At 37.9% G+C, this 20,031-nt stretch overlaps 1 protein-coding gene across 5 annotated transcripts in view; it reads left to right on the top strand.

The window, feature by feature from the left end:
- COBL (cordon-bleu WH2 repeat protein) overlaps positions 1 to 20,031 on the top strand; it is a 307,991-nt gene that overhangs the window by 138,215 nt on the left and 149,745 nt on the right. The window contains exon 6 of one of the 5 annotated variants that reach the window (XM_012496979.2): positions 7,071 to 7,145. The exons of the other annotated variants lie outside the window; for them this stretch is intronic. Coding sequence (XP_012352433.1) covers positions 7,071 to 7,145 — 75 coding nt within the window. The remainder of the gene's footprint in view (positions 1 to 7,070; positions 7,146 to 20,031) is intronic. 5 annotated transcript variants of the gene reach the window in all.

Raw genomic sequence — 20,031 nt, forward strand, 5'->3', positions numbered from 1 at the left:
ATAACCTGAAGAAAGTTAAGCACCATCTCTTGGCTGGGCGCGGTGGCTCACACCTGTATTCCCAGCACTTTGGGAGGCCGAGGCAGGTGGATCACCTGAGGTCAGGAGTTTGAGACCAGCCTGGCCAACATGGTGAAACCCCATCTCTACTAAAATACCAAAATTGCTTGAACCTGGGAGGCGAAGGTGGCAGCGAGCCAAGATTGTGCCACTGCACTCCAGCCTGGGTGAAAGAGCAAGACTCTGTCTCCAAAAAAACCATCCAAACAAACAAAAAAGAAAGTTAAACACCACACCATCTCTTATTTAACAATGCTTCCAGTATGATTTTCACATACCAAATATGCCTAATAATGCCTCTCTTGGAGTTCCAGGGTCCCTGTTTTGATTTACAGGAGCCCTAATCTCCAAAAGTTAGTTCAGTGTGAGAAAGACTCAATTAGAATTTGAAGTTTCATTTTAGGAAGTTTGTCAAATGTCAAAGGCTTGAAACACTTGATTTCAAAATGAGATCACAGTAAAATAATATTCATTTAGTCAAAGTGATTTTTTTCAAAGATTTCAAAAAGCAAAAACATTTACTCTGATTAAGAGGAGACTTGGCCGGGCACAGTAGATCACGCCTGTAATCTCAGCACTTTGGGAGGCCGAGGTGGGTGGATCGCCTGAGGTCGGGAGTTGGAGACCAGCCTGACCAGCATGGAGAAACCCCGTCTCTACTAAAAATACAAAAATTAGCCGGGCATGGTGGCAGGCACCTGTAATCCCAGCTACTCGAGAAACTGAGGCAGGAGACTAGCTTGAACCCAGGAGGTGGAGGTTGCAGTGAGCCAAGATCATATCCAGCCTGGGCAACAGAGCGAGACTGTCTCAAAAAAAAAAAAAAAAAAAAAGAGACTCAGTTTTCAGACCTAATAAAGACACGGCGAGTGTGTCTTCCTCTCTCTTCTTTTTTTATTGCAGCTTACTCAAAAGGTAAATGAAACCTTTTATTATTTCTTATCAATACTATATGAAAACCCTGTTCAAAAGAGAAAACCAAGTTTTACCTTTATTATTACTAATAAACCTAATTTTAATAAAACCTTATAAACAAATCCATCCAACCTCATTCAGGTTTGACCACACAGATAAGTTTCTATAAATCTTTTATAACCTTTTACAATATTTTTCATTTTTTTCTAACTTCCTATACCCATTTAGTTTTATCTATCATTTTTGTATTTCATTAATTTAAAACAGCTTTTAAATAACCTTTAAGCCATGCAAAATTGTTGTTCCTTTAACAAAAACCACATATAACCACACACATACACACACACACACACACACACATATATATATATATAGAGAGAGAGAGAGAGAGAGAGTGAGAGAGTGAGAGAGTGAGAGAGTGTGTTTTGCTCTTGTTGCCCAGCCTGGAATGCAATGGCGTGATCCTCGGCTCACTGCAACCTCCATCTCCCAGGTTCAAGTGATTCTCCTGCCCCAGCCTCCCCAGTAGCTGAGATTACAGGCACGAACAACCATGCCCGGCTAGTTTTTGTATTTTTAGTAGAGACTGGGTTTCACCATCTTGGCCAGGCTGGTCTCAAACTCCTGACTCTCATGTGATCCACCCACTTTGGCCTCTCAAAGTGCTGGGATTACAGGCATGAGCCACCGTGCCCAGCCAACAAAAACGGTATTTTTATGTCTTTCTTATAACCTTTTAAATTTTTATTTATTTATTTATTTATTTTTTTTTTTTGAGACAGAGTCCTCTCTGTCACCCAGACTGGAATGCAGTAGCATGATCTCAGCTCACTGCAACCTCTGCCTCCTGGGTTCAAGTGATTCTCCTGCCTCAGCCTCTCAAGTAGCTGGGATCACAGGCGCCTGCTACCATGCCTGGCTAATTTTTGTATTTTTAGTAGAGATGGGGTTTCACATGTCAGCCAGGCTGGTCTCGAACTCCTGACCTCAGGTGATCTGCCCGCCTCAGCCTCCCAGAGTGCTGGGATTACAGGCGTGAGACACTGCACCTGTCTATATCCTTTTTTAAAACCAAAAATGCATTTTACTTTTCTTGTGCTCTTTGGATGCAAATTGTTTCTCTCTTATCTAGTAGATTTAATTACATATATTAATTTCAATGTTAACTCTTAGTATCCCAAATATTTGTGAAAAGTCTTAAGAAGTAAGCATTTTTAATTATGTACCTTGATACAGAGCCCAGAAAAAAGGACAGAGTTATGAAAGCAATGCCTGGAGAACCAACCCCTCTCAGCATTTTCAGGAGGCACAAGTGAGCCAGGGAAGACATGTAGCGTAGCTCTGCCCCACAGCTCTTGGCCTAGGTGCTGCAGACATCCATGTGTCCCCAGGCCTTCCCGTGGCCACTTGTCTATACCCCAGAATCAAACAGGTATCAACAATATCACAGAAGCAACAGTTTTATGACCTTAAACACCTACCAGAAATAGCCTAAACCTATTTGACTAGTGGACCCAGGCAAAAATCTCTAAATTAAATTCTGAAAATATTTCTATTTTATTTTACCAACAATTTTAAAACTAGCCTCATTTACCAAAGATTAGTAAAGTCACATGAACTTGAAAAGCATTTGGGCTTATTTACTAAATTTATGAGAACTGATTTACTTATAAGTCAGTTTGGTACCATGTAGACAATATACAAACACAGACGTGTACACATGTATACATACAAACATAGACAAAAATAAAGATTTCATAGCTTTCATTTTAAGATTTTAGCCATGAGTCAGGTGAAATTCACTAGTTCAAAAGGACATTTGGATTCAAACTGTGCCTTTGTAAATGGAACAAGTTAATCTGTCTCATAAGCCTAAAGCCCTCACAAAATTTAACAAGGTAGCAAATTTACATTTCAAAGCAGAAAGAGAATTGAAGCTTTCGTAAACACCAATGAATTTTACATTATCTTTGGCAAAAATCGTGTCCTCAAAAAGGAAGCAGACCAAGGGAGTATATTTGGTTAGCAGGGGTTTAAGAAGAAAGAGATTCAGTCAACTGAGAAACTTTTATAGAGAGAACAGAGGACTCCAAAAATATGCATGCATATATATATATATGTGTGTGTGTGTCTGTGTGTGTGTGTGTATACATATATATCCCAAATATCAGTTATTCATTAAGTTACCTTTTGACTAGAGAGCTCCTAAATCTTTTCAGTCTCTTATCAGATTTTAGCCAGGGCAAATCAGCCAATATCCCTGCTTTTGTATTTTTTAATTTTTTCCTCTTTTAAACCAAAGGTACCTTTCCAAGTGACTCACCAAAACTAACACGCCTTAACCAAGGTAATGATTTAACCACAGATTTGCCAAGTATCTCCAAAGAGGTGCAACACAGTCCTCACAAGACCCAGAGCCACCAGAAAAACTCCAAAAGAAGGAAGGTTTTGCTAGCTGCAAATGGGGTACAAGCCCCATCTGTCCTGTCTAGCATATTCCCTAGGGTCTCAGCTTCTCAGCTGACCATCTATATACAAGGTCCAGACTGAGGATTTAAAGAGACAGTGGGAAAGACAGGAAAACAAAAGCTGCCCATGGGGGTAGTGCCAAAAGGCAGGAAAACGTGGGAAGGTAAATTTATGGCATGAATAAAGACTGCACCTAGATTCCCTGGCATTGCTGTCTCTGAGCCCATAAGCAAGTCTTATAATGGAGCCTATCTTTAGGTGAGAATGGCAGGCAGGAAAACCTTTGTCTTTCTAAATTGCCGTTCTGCCATCAGGCAAGCAAGGGGAAGGGGCAGTGTCTCCCTGGATGTTAACCTTCTTCAGCTACCAATTCCCCGTACTTAGGAGAGGAATATTTTGGTTGCCTTCAGTAGATAGGATTATAAATGAGTATCCGAGACATATAATTCAAATTAATTTCTTATAAATGTTTCTTTCCTGAGCAAAAGATATCCACTGAGGAAATAAATGTTGTGGTATGTCCCAAGAACATTCACTATGTATCAAACCTGTTCTCAGCTGGAATGCTGCTTAGCCAGTACAGTGCATGTTAACATTTCCAAGACATGGTAAGATTTACATCTCCAAGGGACTGAGAAAGGTCTGCAGGCAGTTTAGCCATTTAAAGAGTTTTTCTGGGGGTTTAAGGAGCGGTCTCTTAAAAAAATCTCAAATCTCTTAATTTGGGCGTGAGAGAACTCACCTTCATGCACCTTTTGGTATAAAACTAATAGGAATTGGTCACAGATTTTTTAAAGTCCAAATTATAAACAGTAGAAAGCAGCTGCAGTTTTAAAAGCATGCTATGTAAAGTGATATCACCAGTGCCAAACTGCCAATACCTGGACCTACCTGCTCCAAGGTGGAAAAGGTAGTTTTCCTCTTTAATCGCTGATGCCTGAATCACTTGCCTACAAGGCAAAGATAGAGCCTCCATTCCAGAAAGGGAGCAGTGGAAAGGGCAGCCCAGGTGAAAATCATAGGGCGGTCCGGATTCAGGAGGTCTCACCCTTTGCACCCTGGGATCCTCTGGAGCTGGGGACTCAATATGTTGCTGGTACCAAGAGCTGGGTCTGAGAGAAAATGCTGGGTGCTGGTGTGAGGATCACTCTGAATCCTGCCGACTTAGACCAGATATGTCGGCCTAAAAAAAAGAAACTGAGGCAAGATTAATATAGAGAGTTTATTGGGCAAAAGGTGAGCCTGACTGTCTAGGACACACTTTCAGGTTGCCTTGGAGAGATTCAGCCATGGTTATAAGAAGGTTTTTAAAGGCAAAGGGGGACAAGGAGTGGGCTGATACAAAGTTGTTCCACAGGAATTGTCACTGGTTTACAGAGATGACATTCGTTAGTGATTGGCTATCCCTTGTTGAGCTATAGGATAGGAATTATGGTGTCCAGTGTGTGGCATTTTATGGCTCCGTGGCGTCAGACTGGAGCCCACATAGCAGGTGGCCTCAAGAAGTCACCGTTTGGTTCAAGGGTGGAGTGAGACATGACTGCTGTGCATTTCACTACCTCTCTGATTCTGATCATTAAAGGGACTCGTATTCCTCAGATACAAAGCCTGTTTTCTTTCTTGCTGTCCTGAACTTGCTAGAAATATTTTTCATTTCTCTATACCTTATCTTTCATTTATCACTTTCCTTCTCATTTATTTTACTGTATTTTGCTCTAGACATCCCTTCTTCAGTCTTATCTTTATTGGATAATTTGTTATTGTTTTGTGTTAAATTTTAGCTTCTTGTTTCTCTTGATTTTTATTGTTTGAGGTACTGTGCTAAATGCAACCTCATTTAGTTTGTCTAGAAACCTGGTGAGGGAGGCATTATCAGCTCCATTTTACAGGGAAGAAACTTAGGCTGAGCAACTCCAAGCCGAGCATAGTGTGGGTAAATGCCAGAATTCATAAACAACAGAATTCAAACCCAAGCCTGTCTTTCCAAAGTCCTTGCTGTTAATCACTGGTTTACATTGTATAGTGTGGTATCAGTTTCTTTATCAAGAAAAAGGATTGGAAACAAATAATTTTTAAAAATAATTTGTAAAATCCTATGATGTCAGACAGTCTGCAGAGGTCTTAGTGAACAGACACTAAGAATGGAGAATTATTGAGGCATTTAAAACTTAAGGTGACTCTTTACTATATCAACTTAAAGGAAAAAAAATTATAGGTATGTGTGTATATGGGTATGTGTTGTATGTGTGTGAATGTGTGTATAAAATACCAATAGGAAATATACTTAAAGGGATATGATACTGGCTAAAATAAATGATAGCAAATATCTTTTTTGTTTTAAAGCTTTTGTGTTTTAAAGTTTTAAAAGCATTATAGTTTTATATCATCTTGACATTATTTATTCTCCTAACACAGCAGTTCTCAAAAGTACCTAAGACTCACCTTGAGACCTAATTTAAACATTGGATTCTTGGGTCATGTACCCCAATATTCTCATTTGGGAGGCCAGGTTGGGGTCTAGAAATTGAATTTTCCAGTTGCACCAGATGATTTTGGTGCAATAGAAAGAAATATTACCATTTTTCTTTTCTGGATCATATGGAGCGAGATATTTGCTGAAATTTTTCTGTGTACACCCAATGAATTAGCTGGGCAGTGATTAAAACTTTGAAGTCCTCGGGCCAGGAGCGATGGCCCACACCTGTAATCCTAGCACTTTGGGAGGCCGAGGTGGGCAGATTGCCTGAGCTCAGGGGTTTGAAACAGCCTGGGCAACAAGGTGAAACCCTGCCTCTACTAAAATACAAAAAAATTATCCTGGCGTGGTGGCGTGCGCCTGTAGTCCCAGCTACTTGGGAGGCTGAGGCAGGAGAATTGCTCGAACCTGGGAGGTGGAGGTTGCAGTGAGCCAAGATAGCACCACTGCACTCCAACCTGGGCAACAGAGTGAGACTCTGCTCAAAAAAACCAAAAAACAAAAAACTTTGAAGTCCTCAAAACCTAATTAATTTGCTTGCTGACCTAACTCCATCACTTCAGGCCCACTACTGTTTTAAAATTGCATATTTTTGCTGGGTGAGGTGGCTCACGCCTGTAATCCTAGCATTTTCGGAGGCCAAGGTGGGCAGATCACCCGAGGTCAGGAGTTTGAGACCAGCCTGGCCAACATGGTGAAACCCTGTCTCTACTAAAAATACAAAAATTAGCTGGGTGTGGTGATACACGCTTGTAATCCCAGCTACGTGGGAGGCTGAGGCAGAAGAATCACTCAAACCTGGGAGATGGAGGTTGCAGTGAACTGAGATCATGCCACTGCACTCCAGCCTGGGTGACACAGTAAGACACTGTCAAAAAACAAAAAAAAAAAAAAAAAAAAAAAAAAGGAAAGAAAGAAAGAAAACTCATTCCTATGAGTGTGGATTTCAAAATTGTGATTTCCAAATCAGGGAGCACTTAGGTTCAGGTCTGTTCATAAACTGGCAGAAGTGGCAAAGATTACACCTATTAAGTGAAGGGTTTGCTGCCTTGTGGCCACACTGGCATTTTTGCCTTAATGATCGCTAAGGACTATGTTTTCTGTCTGAACTTTCACCTGGAGATGACGTGGCCTGGTGCTTGTGTTCCAGGCTGAGCAGCTCGTGCTGTCAGGTGCAGACAGCGATGAGGACACCTCCAGGGCTGCCCCAGGAAGGGGTTTGAACGTGAGTACTAATGCCCCAGCAGGTGCTTCCGCTAATTGCTTGGAACTTCTTGCTTTGCACGACCTTCCAGATAGTGAAATCACAGATTGGTTTAGTTTGGTGGTTTGTTTTTTGTAGTCTAGATAGAATCGAAAGCTGCCTATTGATTCTTTTTTAGTTGCCCATGCTACTTTTGGAATACGTGGAATATTTTAGTTTCTACTTTTCTATTTGCCAGTCAGCATGATCAGGAGAAGCCTTTATTAGGGTAATTGAATTCATGCTTCCCGAAACTACCATCATGCATCATAAGGAGTAGCCTGGTGGTTTTGGAGCTACTCAGTCCTGTTTTCCAACCCGATAGCTCTCAGCTGCTAAACTTTGAGCCTACGCTCTGTTCATGGAGCCTTTGAAAGGATTTCTGAAAACTACCTTTGCCCTCACATTGCACAGTTGGCATCTATAAAGTTTCTTCATAGTTTTAAATACTCAAGAGAATGTAATTCATGACATCTTATAAATATTGACATTTTAAATGTATCTAGTAGAAGTTTGATGTTCACTATCACCTATTAAAAATTACATGGAAAGACTCTTCTGTATCAGTAAGAAAGTTTATATTTTCTTGATTTCACATTTCCAGGTCAGTCCCCATGTAAAATTTTATTCTATTCAATTCATATTTTATGCTTGAAAGTCTTTAATAAGGACTTTAAGTAAAATATGTTATAAAATTAAAATAAGTTATATTTTTTATTTGATGTGATCATAAAACTGTACATAGAAAAATATTTTTCTGGGATGAGTTCTCATAAAAATTACAAAATAAAACAGTATAAATATATTACAACTATTGACATATAATTGTTAAACATGGAAAGTAAATTTTTCTTGAAAAGACATTAATAAGATGAAAGACAATTAAAAAAATTTCATGTATCCATTGTGTTTGAACATGATTTTCTGATAAGAAAAGGTTCAACATTAATTGTGTGACTCTTCATTTTTATTGAAGTAAGCCCCCAGGAAACACTTTACATAGATAGTATATAAGGATGAAAAGTTCTCTTATAGCAGTGCCTTTTAATTCCTGAAGTTCTCAGGATCTAACATGCCAAAAACCACATAGAGACCTGTCCTCAAAAATTATCTTGAATGATCCTTTTATGATCCTTGAATGATACCTAATTAGATTATCTTTCAAATTTGTCAATAGCTAAAATTTGGAAGCCATCTGACTTGCAAAGTGATTTGTTATTCATTCACTCTGGATATTGACTTCTGGCAGGTATAAGAAAAAAATGCCTTATTAAGACTCATCAAGTGACAATTATACTTAATGCTCTTTTGCTCATAGGCACTCTTTTAGAGGAAAGAGAGTGTGGCAATGGCTCTTTAAAAAGTTTTCTTAAATTTGATTTTATTTTTGATTCATAATCATTGTACGTATTTATGGGGTAAAGTATGATGGTTTTGATACATGTTCACATTGTGTAGTCATCAGGATAAGTAGCAAATCCATTACCTCAAACATTAATTATTTCCTTGTGGTAAGAACATTCAGAACCCTTTCTTCTAGCTGTTTTGAAATGTGTAATACATTATTATTAACTGTAGTCACACAACTGTATGATAGAACACCAGAGTATTCCTCTTGTCTAACTGTAACATTGTACCTATTGACCAACCTCTCCCCGTCCTTCTTCTCCGCTCTCCAGCTTCGCTCTACTTCTGTGAGATCAACTTTTTAGATTCCACATATGGGAGCATGGAATATTTTTCTTCCTATGTCTGGATAATTTCACTTAACATAATGTCCTCCAGTTTCATCCACGTTGACACAAATGACAGGATTGTTTTCTTTTTTAAGGCTAAATAATATTTCATTATATATATGTATGATATATATGTGATATATATATGTATGTGATTATATATATATCTATATATATAGATATATATATATCACAGTGTCAGGTTTTGTTTCAGAGCTAAGTTAATTATAAAGTTTTCTTGGAAAAATAAGCAAGGATAAGGAAAACCCCGAAAAGCATGAGGGATGGGTAAGCCTTACCAGTTTTAAAAATAGGTTTTAGCACCTTTATAATTACAGTAATTATAATTACAATTACACTAGCTCAGTGAAGCAGAATAGAACATGCAGAGCCAATTGTGTATCGAAGTATGGTATACAATAGGGTCAACACATCAAATTCGTGGGGGGAAATAAACTGATAAGTAGAGTTGTGATCATCGAATAGCCGTAAGGAAAAAAGAAAATTGTACATGTTTTCATTGTATACAGTAGGAAAAAAAATCGAATGAATTAGAAATCTAAGTGTGCAAATGGAAACCATATAAATACTAGCAGAAGATGTAAGTGAATTCATCTATACAATGAGAGTAGGTAATGTTTTTCTAATTATGACTAAAAATCCAAATGCGATAATGGAAAACATTGATAAATTTGTTTTTTTAATCCATTTTTAATTGTGGGTATAGAGTAGGTATATATATTTATGGGGTACATGAGATACTTTGATGCCTCTGTGCCATGTGAAATAATCACATCATGGACAATGGAGTATCCATCCCCTCAAGCATTTATATTTTATGTTACAGACAATTCAGTTACACTCTTAGTTATTTAAAAATGTACAAGTAAGTAATTATTGACTATAGACACCCTGTCGTGCTATTAAATAGTAGGCCTTATACATTCTTTATATACGTTTTTGTACCCATTAACCATCCCCAGCCCCCCAGTGAGTTCCCCACTACCTGTGCCATCCTTCTACTCTCTGTCCATGAGTTCAGTCACTTTGACTTTCAGATCTCACAAGTAAGTGAGAACATGTGGTATTTGTCTTTCTGTGTCTGCCTTATTTCACTTAACAAGATGATCTCTAGTTCCACTCCTGTTGTTGCAAATGACAAGATCTCATTCTTTTTCATAGTTGACTAGCACTCCATTGTGTGTATTGTAAACCAAAAAGTAACTGAAACAAGTCTCAATCAATTTAGAAAGTTTATTTTGCTAAGGTTAAGGATGCACTCATGACACAGCCTCAGGAGGTCCTGACGACATGTGCCTGAGGGGGTTGGGGTACAGCTTGCTTTTATACATTTTGGGGGGACATAATACATCAATCAGTACACATAAGATTCACATTGGTTCAATCTTGAAGGGCAGAACAACTCGAACCAGGGTGTTGGGGGACTTCCAGGTCATAGGTAGATTTAAACATATTCTGATTGGCAATCTGTTGAAAGCATCATTATCAGTAGAAAGGAATGTCTGGATTAAAATAAGGGGTTGTGGAGACCAAGGTTTTATGCAGATGAAGCCTCCAGGTAGCAGGCTTCAGAGAGAATACATTGTAAATGTTTCCTAACAGACTTAAGGTCTGAGTTGATGTTAATGCTGGAGGGTGTAATGAGGCATGTCCAACCCCCTCTTCTGTCATGGCCTGAACTAGATTTTTAAGTTAACTCTGGAATCCCCTTGGCTGAGAAGAGGGATCCATTCAGATGGTTAGGGAGCCTTAGAATTTCATTTTTGGTTTACAATATGTACCACATTTTCTTTATCCATTCATCTGCTGATGGTCACTTAGGTCTTAGCTATTGTGAACAGTGCTGCAACAAACATGGGAGTGCAGATATCGCTTCAATATACTGATTTCCTTTCTTTTTGGGTATGTACCCAGTAGTGGGATTGCTGGATCATATGCTAGCTCTATTTTAGGTTTTTGAGGAACCACCAAACTGTTCTCCGTAATAGTTATGCCAATTTACATTCTCACCAACAGTGTATGAGCATTCCCTTTTCTCCACATCCTCACCAGCATTTGTTTTTGCCTGTCTTTCGGATATAAGCCATTTTAACTGAGGTGAAAGGATATCTCATTGTAATTTTGATTTGCATTTCTCTGATGATCAGTGATGTTGACCATCTTTTCATATGCCTGTTTGCCATTTGTGTGTCTTCTTTTGAGAAATGTCTATTTAAATCTTTTGCCCATTTTTTTTTTTTTGAAACGGAGTCTCGCTCTGTCACCAGGCTGGAGTGCAGTGGTGCAATCTCGGCTCACTGCAGCCTCCACCTTCCAGATTCAAGCGATTCTCCTGCCTCAGCCTCTCAAGTAGCTGGGACTACTGGCCTGTACCAGCACGCCCAAAGTGCTGGGATCACAGGCATAAGCCACCGCGCCCGGCCTTTTGCCCATATTTTGATAGGATTATTAGACTTTTTCGTATGGAGTTGTTTGAGCTCCTTGTACATTCTGGTTATTAATCTCTTGTCAGATGAGTAGTTTGCAAGTGTTTTCTCCTATTATCTGGGTTGTCTCTTCATTTTGTGGGTTGTTTCCTTTGCTGTGTAGAAGCTTTTAAACTTATGTGATCCCACTTGTTCATATTTGCTTTGGTTGCCTATACTTGTGGGATACTGCTCAAGAAATTTTTGCCCAGACCAATATCCTGGAGATTTTCCCCAATTTTTTTGTTGTAGTTTCATAGCTTCAGGTCTTATATTTAAGTCTTAAATCAATTTTGATTTGATTTTTGTATGTGGCAAGAGGTTTTATTCTTCTGCATATGAATATCCAGTTTTCCTAGCACCATTTATTAAAGAGACGCTGTTATCCCCAGTGTATGTTCTTGGCATCTTTGTTGAAAATGACTTCACTATAAGTATGTGGATTTGTTTCTGAGTTCTCTATTCTGTTGGTGTGTGTGTCTGTTTTTATGCCTGTCCCATGCTGTTTTGGTTATAATAATTCTGTAGTATAATTTGAAGTCAGGTAATGTGATTCCTTCAGTTTTGTTATTTTTGCTTAGGATAGCTTTGACTATTCTGGCTCTTTTATAGTTCCATATAAATTTTAGGATTTTTTTTTTTCTATTTCCGTGAAGAATGTCATTGGTATTTCGATAGACATTGCATTGAATTTGTAGAATGCTTACGGTAGTATGGAAATTTTAGCAGTACATAAGCATGGAATATTTTTCAATTTTTTGGTATCCTCTTTAATTTCTTTCATCAGTATTTTATAGTTTAAATTATAGAGATCTTTCACTTCTTTAGTTAATTCCTAAGTATTTAATATTATTTGTGACTACTGTAAATGGGATTACTTTTTAATTTCTTTTTCAAATTGTTCACCGTTGGCATATAGAAATGCTACTGATTTTTGTAGGTTGATTTCGTATCCAGCAACATTGCTGAATTTATTAGTTCTAATAGGTTTTTTGTGAAACTTTAGGTTTTTCCAAATGTAAGATCCTATCATCTGCAAACAAGGATAATTTGACTTCTTCCTTTCCAATTTGAATGCCTTTTATATCTTTCTCTTGTCTGGTTGTCTAGCCAGGACTTCCAGTACTATGTTGAATTACGTAGTGGTGAAAGTGGGCATCCTTGTCATGTTCCAGATCTTAGGGGAAAGGCTTTCAGTTTTTCTCCATTCAGTAAGATACTAGCTGTGGGTCTATTGTATATGGCTTTTATTATGTTAAGATATGTTCCTTCTATCCCCAGTTTTTTGAGAATTTTTATCATGAAGGGATGTTGAATGTTACCAAATGCTTTTCAATATCGATTGAAATGATCATATGGTTTTTATCCTTCATTCTGTTGATGTAATGTATCACACTGATTGATTTGCATATGTTGAACTATCCTTGCATCCCCAGGGATAAATGTCTCTTGTCCACAATGAATGATCTTTCTAATGTATTGTTGAATTCAGTTTGCTAGTATTTTGTTGAGGATTTTATATTCAGCAGAGTTATTGGCCTGTAGTTTTCTTTTGTTGATGTGTCATTGTCTGGTTTTGGTATCAGGGTAATACTGGCCTCATAGAATGAGTTTGGAAGTATTCCCTCCTCCGCTGTTTTTTGGAATAGTTCGAGTAGGATTGGTGTTAGTTCTTGTTTAAATGTTTGGTAGAATTTAGCAGTGAAGACATCAGGCCTCAGGCTTTTCTTTACTGAGAGACTTTTTATTATGGCTTCGATATTGTTACTTGTTATTAATTTGTTTCAGTTTTAGATTTCTCCCTGGTTCAACCTTGGTACACTGTATGTGTCTAGGAATTTGTCCATTTCTTCTAGATTTTTCAATTTATTGGCATATTGTTGCTCATAGTAGCCACCAATGATCCTTTGAATTTCTGTGGTATTAGTTGTAATGTCTCTTCTCTCTTTTTTTCTTCATCTGGCTGAAGGTTTGTCAATTTTGTTTAACTTTTAAAAACTCAACGTTTTGTTTCATTGATCTTTTGTATTATTGCCTTCATTTTGATTTCATTTATTTCTGCTCTGATTATTATTTCTTTTTCCTACTAATTTTGGGTTTGGTTTGCTCTTGCTTTTCTAGTTCTTTAAGATGCATAGTTAGATTGTTTGTTTGAAGTTTTTCCTCTTTTTTGACATAGGCACATATGACTATAAACTTCCCTCTTAGTACTCCTTTTGCTGTATCCCATAGGTTTTGGTATGTTGTGTTTTCATTATTATTTGTTTCAAGAAGGTTTTTAATTTCCTTCTTAATTTCTTCCTTGACCCAGTGGTAATTCAGGAGCATATTGTTTAATTCTCATTATTTGTATAGTTTCAAAAATTCCTCTTATTACTGATATGTAGTTTTATTCCATTGTGGTCAGAGAAGATGCTTGATATTATTTCAGTTTTTAAAAATGTTCTAAGACTTGTTTTGTGACCTCACATATGGTCTGTCCTTGAGAATGATCCATGTACTGAGGAAAAGAATGTGTATTCTGCAGCCGTTAGATGAAATATTCTGTACATATCTATTAGATCCATTTGATCTATACTGTAGATTAAGTCTGATGTTTCTTTGTTGCTTTTCATTTGGAAGATCTGTCCAGTGCTGAAATTGGGGTGTTGAAATCTCCAGATATTATTTTATTGGGTCCTATCTCTCTCTTTAGCTCTAATAATATTTGCTTTATATATCTGGATGCTTCAGTGTTTGGTGCATGTATATTTAAAATTGTTATATGCTCTTGCTGAATTAACCCCTTTATCATTACATAATGACTTTCTTCATCTCTTCTTACAGTTTTGGTCTTGAAATCTATTTTGTCTAAGTATAGCTACTCTTGCTCTGTTTTTGGTTTCCATTGGCATGGAATATCTTTTTCCATCCCTTTATTTTCAGTTGAGGTGTATTTTTATAGGTGAAGTGTGTTTCTTGTAGGCAACAGATCAGTGGGTCTTGTTTTTTCATTCATACAGCCAGTCTATGTTTTTTGAGAGTTTAGTATATTTACATTCAATGTTATTGATTAAGTAAGGACTCAATCCTGTTATTTTGTTATCTGTTTTCTGGTCCTCCCTCTCTCCCTCCCTTCCTGTCTTCCTTTAGTGATGGTGTTTTTCTCTGGTGGTATGATTCAATTTCTTCCTTTTTATTTTTGTGTAACCACTGTATGTTATTTGGTTGGAAGTTACCATGAGGCTTGCAAATACTATTTTAGAACGTAACGCTGCATAAACAAATAAGCAAAAAGAAAATGAATAAAAATTATGCTTTAACTTCATCTCCCCACTTTTTAACTTTTTGTTGTTTCTATTTATATCTTATTGTACTGTCTCTGTCTTTAAAAGTTACTGCAGTTATCATTTTTGATTGATTCATTGTTTAGTCTTTCTACTTAGGATAAGAGTAGTTTATACACCATAGTTACAGTGTTATCATACTCTGTGTTTTTCTGTGTTCTTACTATTACCCGTGAGTTTTGTACCTTCAAGTAATTATTGCTCATTAATGTCTGTTTTTTTCTGATTAAAGTATTCCCTTTAGCATTTCTTGTAGGTCAGACTTGAGAATTTCCCCAGCTTTTGTTTGAGGGAAGTCTTTATTTCTCCTTTATGTCTGAAGGATATTTTCGCCGAATATACTATTCTAGGGTAAAAGTATTTTTTCATTCAGCACTTTAAATATGTTATGTCACTCTCTCCCGGCCTGTAAGGTTTTCCCTTGAAAAGTCTGCTGCCAGACATATTGGAGTTTCATTGTGTATTATTTGTTCCTTTTCTCTTCCTGCTTTTAGGATCCTTTCTTTATCCTTGACTTTTGGGAGTTTCATTAGTAACTGCCTTATGGTAGTATTTGGGTTAAATCTACTTGGTATTCTATTACCTTCTTTGGGTATTGGTAACTTTCTCTAGGTTTAAGATGTTGTCTGTTATTATCCTTTTCAATACATTGATAAATTCGACCTCAGAGAAAATACTAATAAATTTGATTTTAGGGAAAACAAAAAACCCTCTTGAATGACAAAAAAGAGAAAATGAAAATAAATAAAGGAAAGAGATAAAACTCTTACTCATAATGAGAAATGTAAATGAACTACAGTGAACACTGTTCATCACCTAGGGGATTGGCAAAAGCCTAAAAGTTTGTTACTACACCTTTTTCATTAAACTGTGGGGCCCTTAATGCATTGCTGAGCAAAATGCAAAGTGCTAGCTTTATGGTGGTGAATTTGGCAGTAGCTAGCCAAATTACACGTACATTTAGTTTTTGACACAGAAATCCTACTTTTAGAAATCTACCCTGAAGAGTCACTGGCAAAATCTAAAATGACTCATGTGTAAGGCTGTTTATTGTGGCATTATTTGTAAGAGCAGGAGATTAAAGCAATGTTCGTGCCCATCAGGAGGGGATTGGTAGATGAAGCTATGGTGCATGAAGATGTGGTATATCTACATGATTGAATACTAGGAATCTGTGAAAGAAGGAAGTTCGTTATATTATTGATATGAGATGTTTTCTGGGATATATTTTTTCCACTTTTAAAAATCAAGGGTGACTTTTCCTATGAATCAAAGTAATAAGGCTTCAATATGATAGATTAATATTAACTCATAAATAAGAATATACTGGGTTTCAAGCCCTAGGACAGTATAGCACTTAAAATAATAATGGCTCCCAGTGACGACCATGCCTGCTGCTTCAGTCCTTTCTGTTCTAGGCACTGTGTTTAGTTGTGTGGGCTTATTTGATCTTCCTTATATAGACACAGAAAATGTCCAAATGCCAGAGGTGAATTGGTTGATCAGATTTATTGATATCTACTTATTTATGTTGGCTATGATGCTGTCTTCAATTAAGGATGTTAGTGACATAATATTTCTTAAGAGCACTCTGCCGTTGTTTTTACATATTTCTTCCAAGCCATTGATGCTAGTCTGCACATTTTGATGCCAGTGCTTGCTTAATCTTACCAGAAGAGGGTGGATCAAAGTGGGGAGGCATGAGTCACATCATCCTTTTGCTGCTTTGAATGTCCTCTATTTTAAGGGATTTTGCAGCTCTTCCTTCCCTTAGTTCAGTGTCTGGGCTGTGAGAGGCACTCCTTTTGTGTATATCCGGTGATAAAATGTAACACTGATCCATCTCCTTGTGAATTCCTTCCTTCCTTAGCTTAGCGCTTAGCTTAGCACTTCTTGCTTTACAAGAAACATTGCATTGAGTATTGGCTTTATTGGTGCTCCCCCTGCTGGCTGTTTCTATTTCTTTGTGCAAACACGGTAACTGCTTCAGCTTCAAGTAATAGTGAATCTCTGATGAGCACAGAGGCTTAGCCTGGTGGAGGCCGAGGGCAAGCCTACATCATTGGGGTGTTAAAGCCAAGCTTTCAATTCTGGCCCAGCATGCAGAACCTATCTTCACTTTCCTCATCCGTTAAACAGTATCCACTTTGTAGGTTCATTGTAGCGATTAGAAATTATATAGCTCATCTGACACTCATAGGAAATGTTCTGAAATGGTGAGTAAACCTGACTGGAGCCCTCCAGAAAGTTTGCAGATACTATTATTTATTATTTTTTCTTGAGAAAATGTAAGTGGTTTATTATGTCTATAACTTGAAGACTCTATGAGAATAGATTTGCATTAAAAAATATCCTAATGTAGATGGTCAAAGAAATTTGATCTTCTCTGGAAAAGTTAGTGAATTTCTTAGAAACTGAAGTTTACTCTATTCCAAGATATATCTTCACTGTCTTAATCAAAGGGCACTTGAATCATAGCAAATATTCTCATTTTTCAACTAACTTTAAATAGTTTTCCTGGAATTTTACATTTTCCAGAAAACACTCCTTTCTGTATCTGTGAAAGAAAGTGTGCCTCAGGCTGTAAACTGGGCTGCACTAGACACCTGCGGGGCACTCTGGTTTAGTGGGGGCGTGGTCAGTATTGATTTTCCTCAAACTCATCCTGTGTCACTGTGAAAGCATGGAACAGATTACACTGCAGTTAACGTTATCCCACACATCTGGACTCCAAGACACGGGGAGGTCACATAGCCGGTCGTGGTTGCTGATTAATGATAAGGTGTGAGTTAGCTCTCGGGTCTCTGTTTCCTAAGTCACACAAACAGCAATGATAAACTGTGCTAATGGATGAGACAAGGTACCTGAGTTAATTTGCAATTCAGCACACAAAAATGCAAAGGAAATTATTATATCAGTCTGATAAAGTGCAAATGTTCTGATATAGGAGTAAAGTGACGTGGGTTCTAATCCTGGTTCTGTTATTCACCAGGATAACAGACCAGTCATAGCAGGCCTTTCTCTGAAGAATGAACTTTTGAAAGTAACTGTCCTTTTATGGGCCCTGCTTCTTGGTTTCTTGGTTTTTTAAAAAATCCAAATTCTATAAATTTGACCAATCTAAAGGTACATGCTTCATCAGATATCTCTGCATTTCTTGATACCATAAAGTTAAAGTTCTTCTGGTAAAAGAGTTCAGAATCACTGCCTTATAAAACAAACAAGCAAACAACAAAATAAACCTGTCTGGAGACGTTTTGTCCATTTGCCCTGTTCAGGCAGTGACAGAAATAGTGTGTCATTATAGTGTTTCACAGATGGAAGGAGCCTACATTTGAAGTGATTTCCATAGCAAAAGCCCTAAAAAACTTTCCAGAATTCGTGTTGAGTGGCGTTGGTTCTGATGGAAGCCTCTGCAGTATTGGAGGCAGGCATTTACAGGGAAGCCCACCAGTAAAATAAAATTTTCAGAAAAAGTTATCAAAAGCTACATTTTAAAGGAAACTCCATAATTTCAGCTGCCCTGAGTCCTATGCTTACAGAGAGCCTGCATTTCCACCCTGCTGATCCGGGTCTCCAGGGGGATTACAGAGAACTTGCAAATACGGCCCAAAGCATGTGTGGAGCTGTGCTGCCACAGGGTGGCAGTGTTGTCACACGCACAGCAAATCCCCACGCGAGCTTTTCTGGGCCTGGAAAAGCTCAAATCTGTTCTGTTTTTGGAGTGTTCACCAGTTGAGAACAGGAAAATGTGTTCCGAGGGCTGAGCCACGTGTTTATGAGGTAGAACTAATTTTTGTTATACATCACTTGTGTAGAGATATTTTTAAAATTTAACTTGTACCTTTAGAAAATGCTTTATAAAGCAGAGGTTGCAGTGAGCCTAGATCGCGCCACTGCACTCCAGCCTGGGCAACAGAGCGAGACTCCATCTCAAAAAAAAAAAATCTTTATATTCAAAATAAAATAAATTGCATATGGCAGGTTTTAAGAGTAGAGTAGGAGAATCATGTCCAGTGTCTACAAGTCTAACAGAGTTTCTTGTTGCTTGTTCTCCTGAGCCTTTCACAGTATCTGCATAGTTCTTTTGAAGGCTGTATGATCTTCTGTGTAAAGGGAAAAGCGTGGCTTTTGTTTTTGTTTGCTTGAATTTGGATTCTGACTTATTCACATACAGTTCTGTGACCTCTTAGAGCCTTGTCTTCCCGTGTGTACCGTGAGCTCATAATCACCAGCACCTAGCATTCTTACAAGGATTAAATGAGTGCCAAGCACAGGAAGGAGCTCACAGCTAGCACTCAATGAAGGTTGGCTCGGCCCCGTTGCTCATTGCTTCTTTTATTCTGATATAAATAATGTGAAAGTCACTTTATCCCAAAAGCCTTTTTTCATTTGGGAGGTTTTGTTTATGAAAGAGACCTGCAAATGTATTCGTGAATCAAAGGATATGACAACTTTATGGCATTACTGCATTGTTTTCCTCGATGACTGTGTCATCAACAACAAATAACAGTACGTTATTATGGCCACTCAACTCCTGATTCAGAGCCTTGTGTATATAAAACTCCTATAAACTATTGGAAAGTAAATAGACCTTAATGTGTAATCTAGAAAAATCATTATAAGGTTCTTTCCATACCTATTTGACCATTAAAAATAGGCCAGACATGGTGGCTCGTGCCTGTAATCCCAGCACTTTGCGAGGCCGAGGTGGGTGGATCACCTGAGGTCAGGAGTTTGAGACCAGCCTGACCAATATGGCAAAACCCCACCTCTACTAAAAATACAAAATTAGCTGGACGTGGTGGCGGGTGTCTGTAGTCCCAGCTACTCAGGAGGCTGAGGCAGGAGAATCACTTGAACTCGGGAGGTGGAGGTTGTAGTGAGCTGAGATCGTGCCATTGCACTCCAGCCTGGGCAACAAGAGTGAAACTCTGTCTCAAAACAACAACAAAAAATAGTTTTAAAAATATTCTTATCATATGATCTCTAATGCAAACCCGGAAACTATCAGAGGAGGGTTTTGGTTTTAAAGCTTTGATGAATTTTTTTTCCCAGAGCGTTCGATTCTTACAATGGGAGTAGTTTACACATAGATCCTGAAGAGTTGATAAACAGGGCCTAATGCCAGTACCAGTTCTCGGAGGGAAAAAAATAAATGTAGATTTTTCACCACTTGGCTGAAAATGTGATGTTTGTAAGGATACTGAGGTAGAAAATGCCCCTTTCAAATACTGGTTTTCCTTATGTTCCCCTAAAACATGAGTATTATTTCCACTGTCTATGTTTTCCTATCTGGCCTTCCCCTGCTTTTTGTCAG

This window comes from Nomascus leucogenys, chromosome 17, assembly GCF_006542625.1.
Source record: "Nomascus leucogenys isolate Asia chromosome 17, Asia_NLE_v1, whole genome shotgun sequence".
Lineage (NCBI taxonomy): Eukaryota > Metazoa > Chordata > Mammalia > Primates > Hylobatidae > Nomascus > Nomascus leucogenys.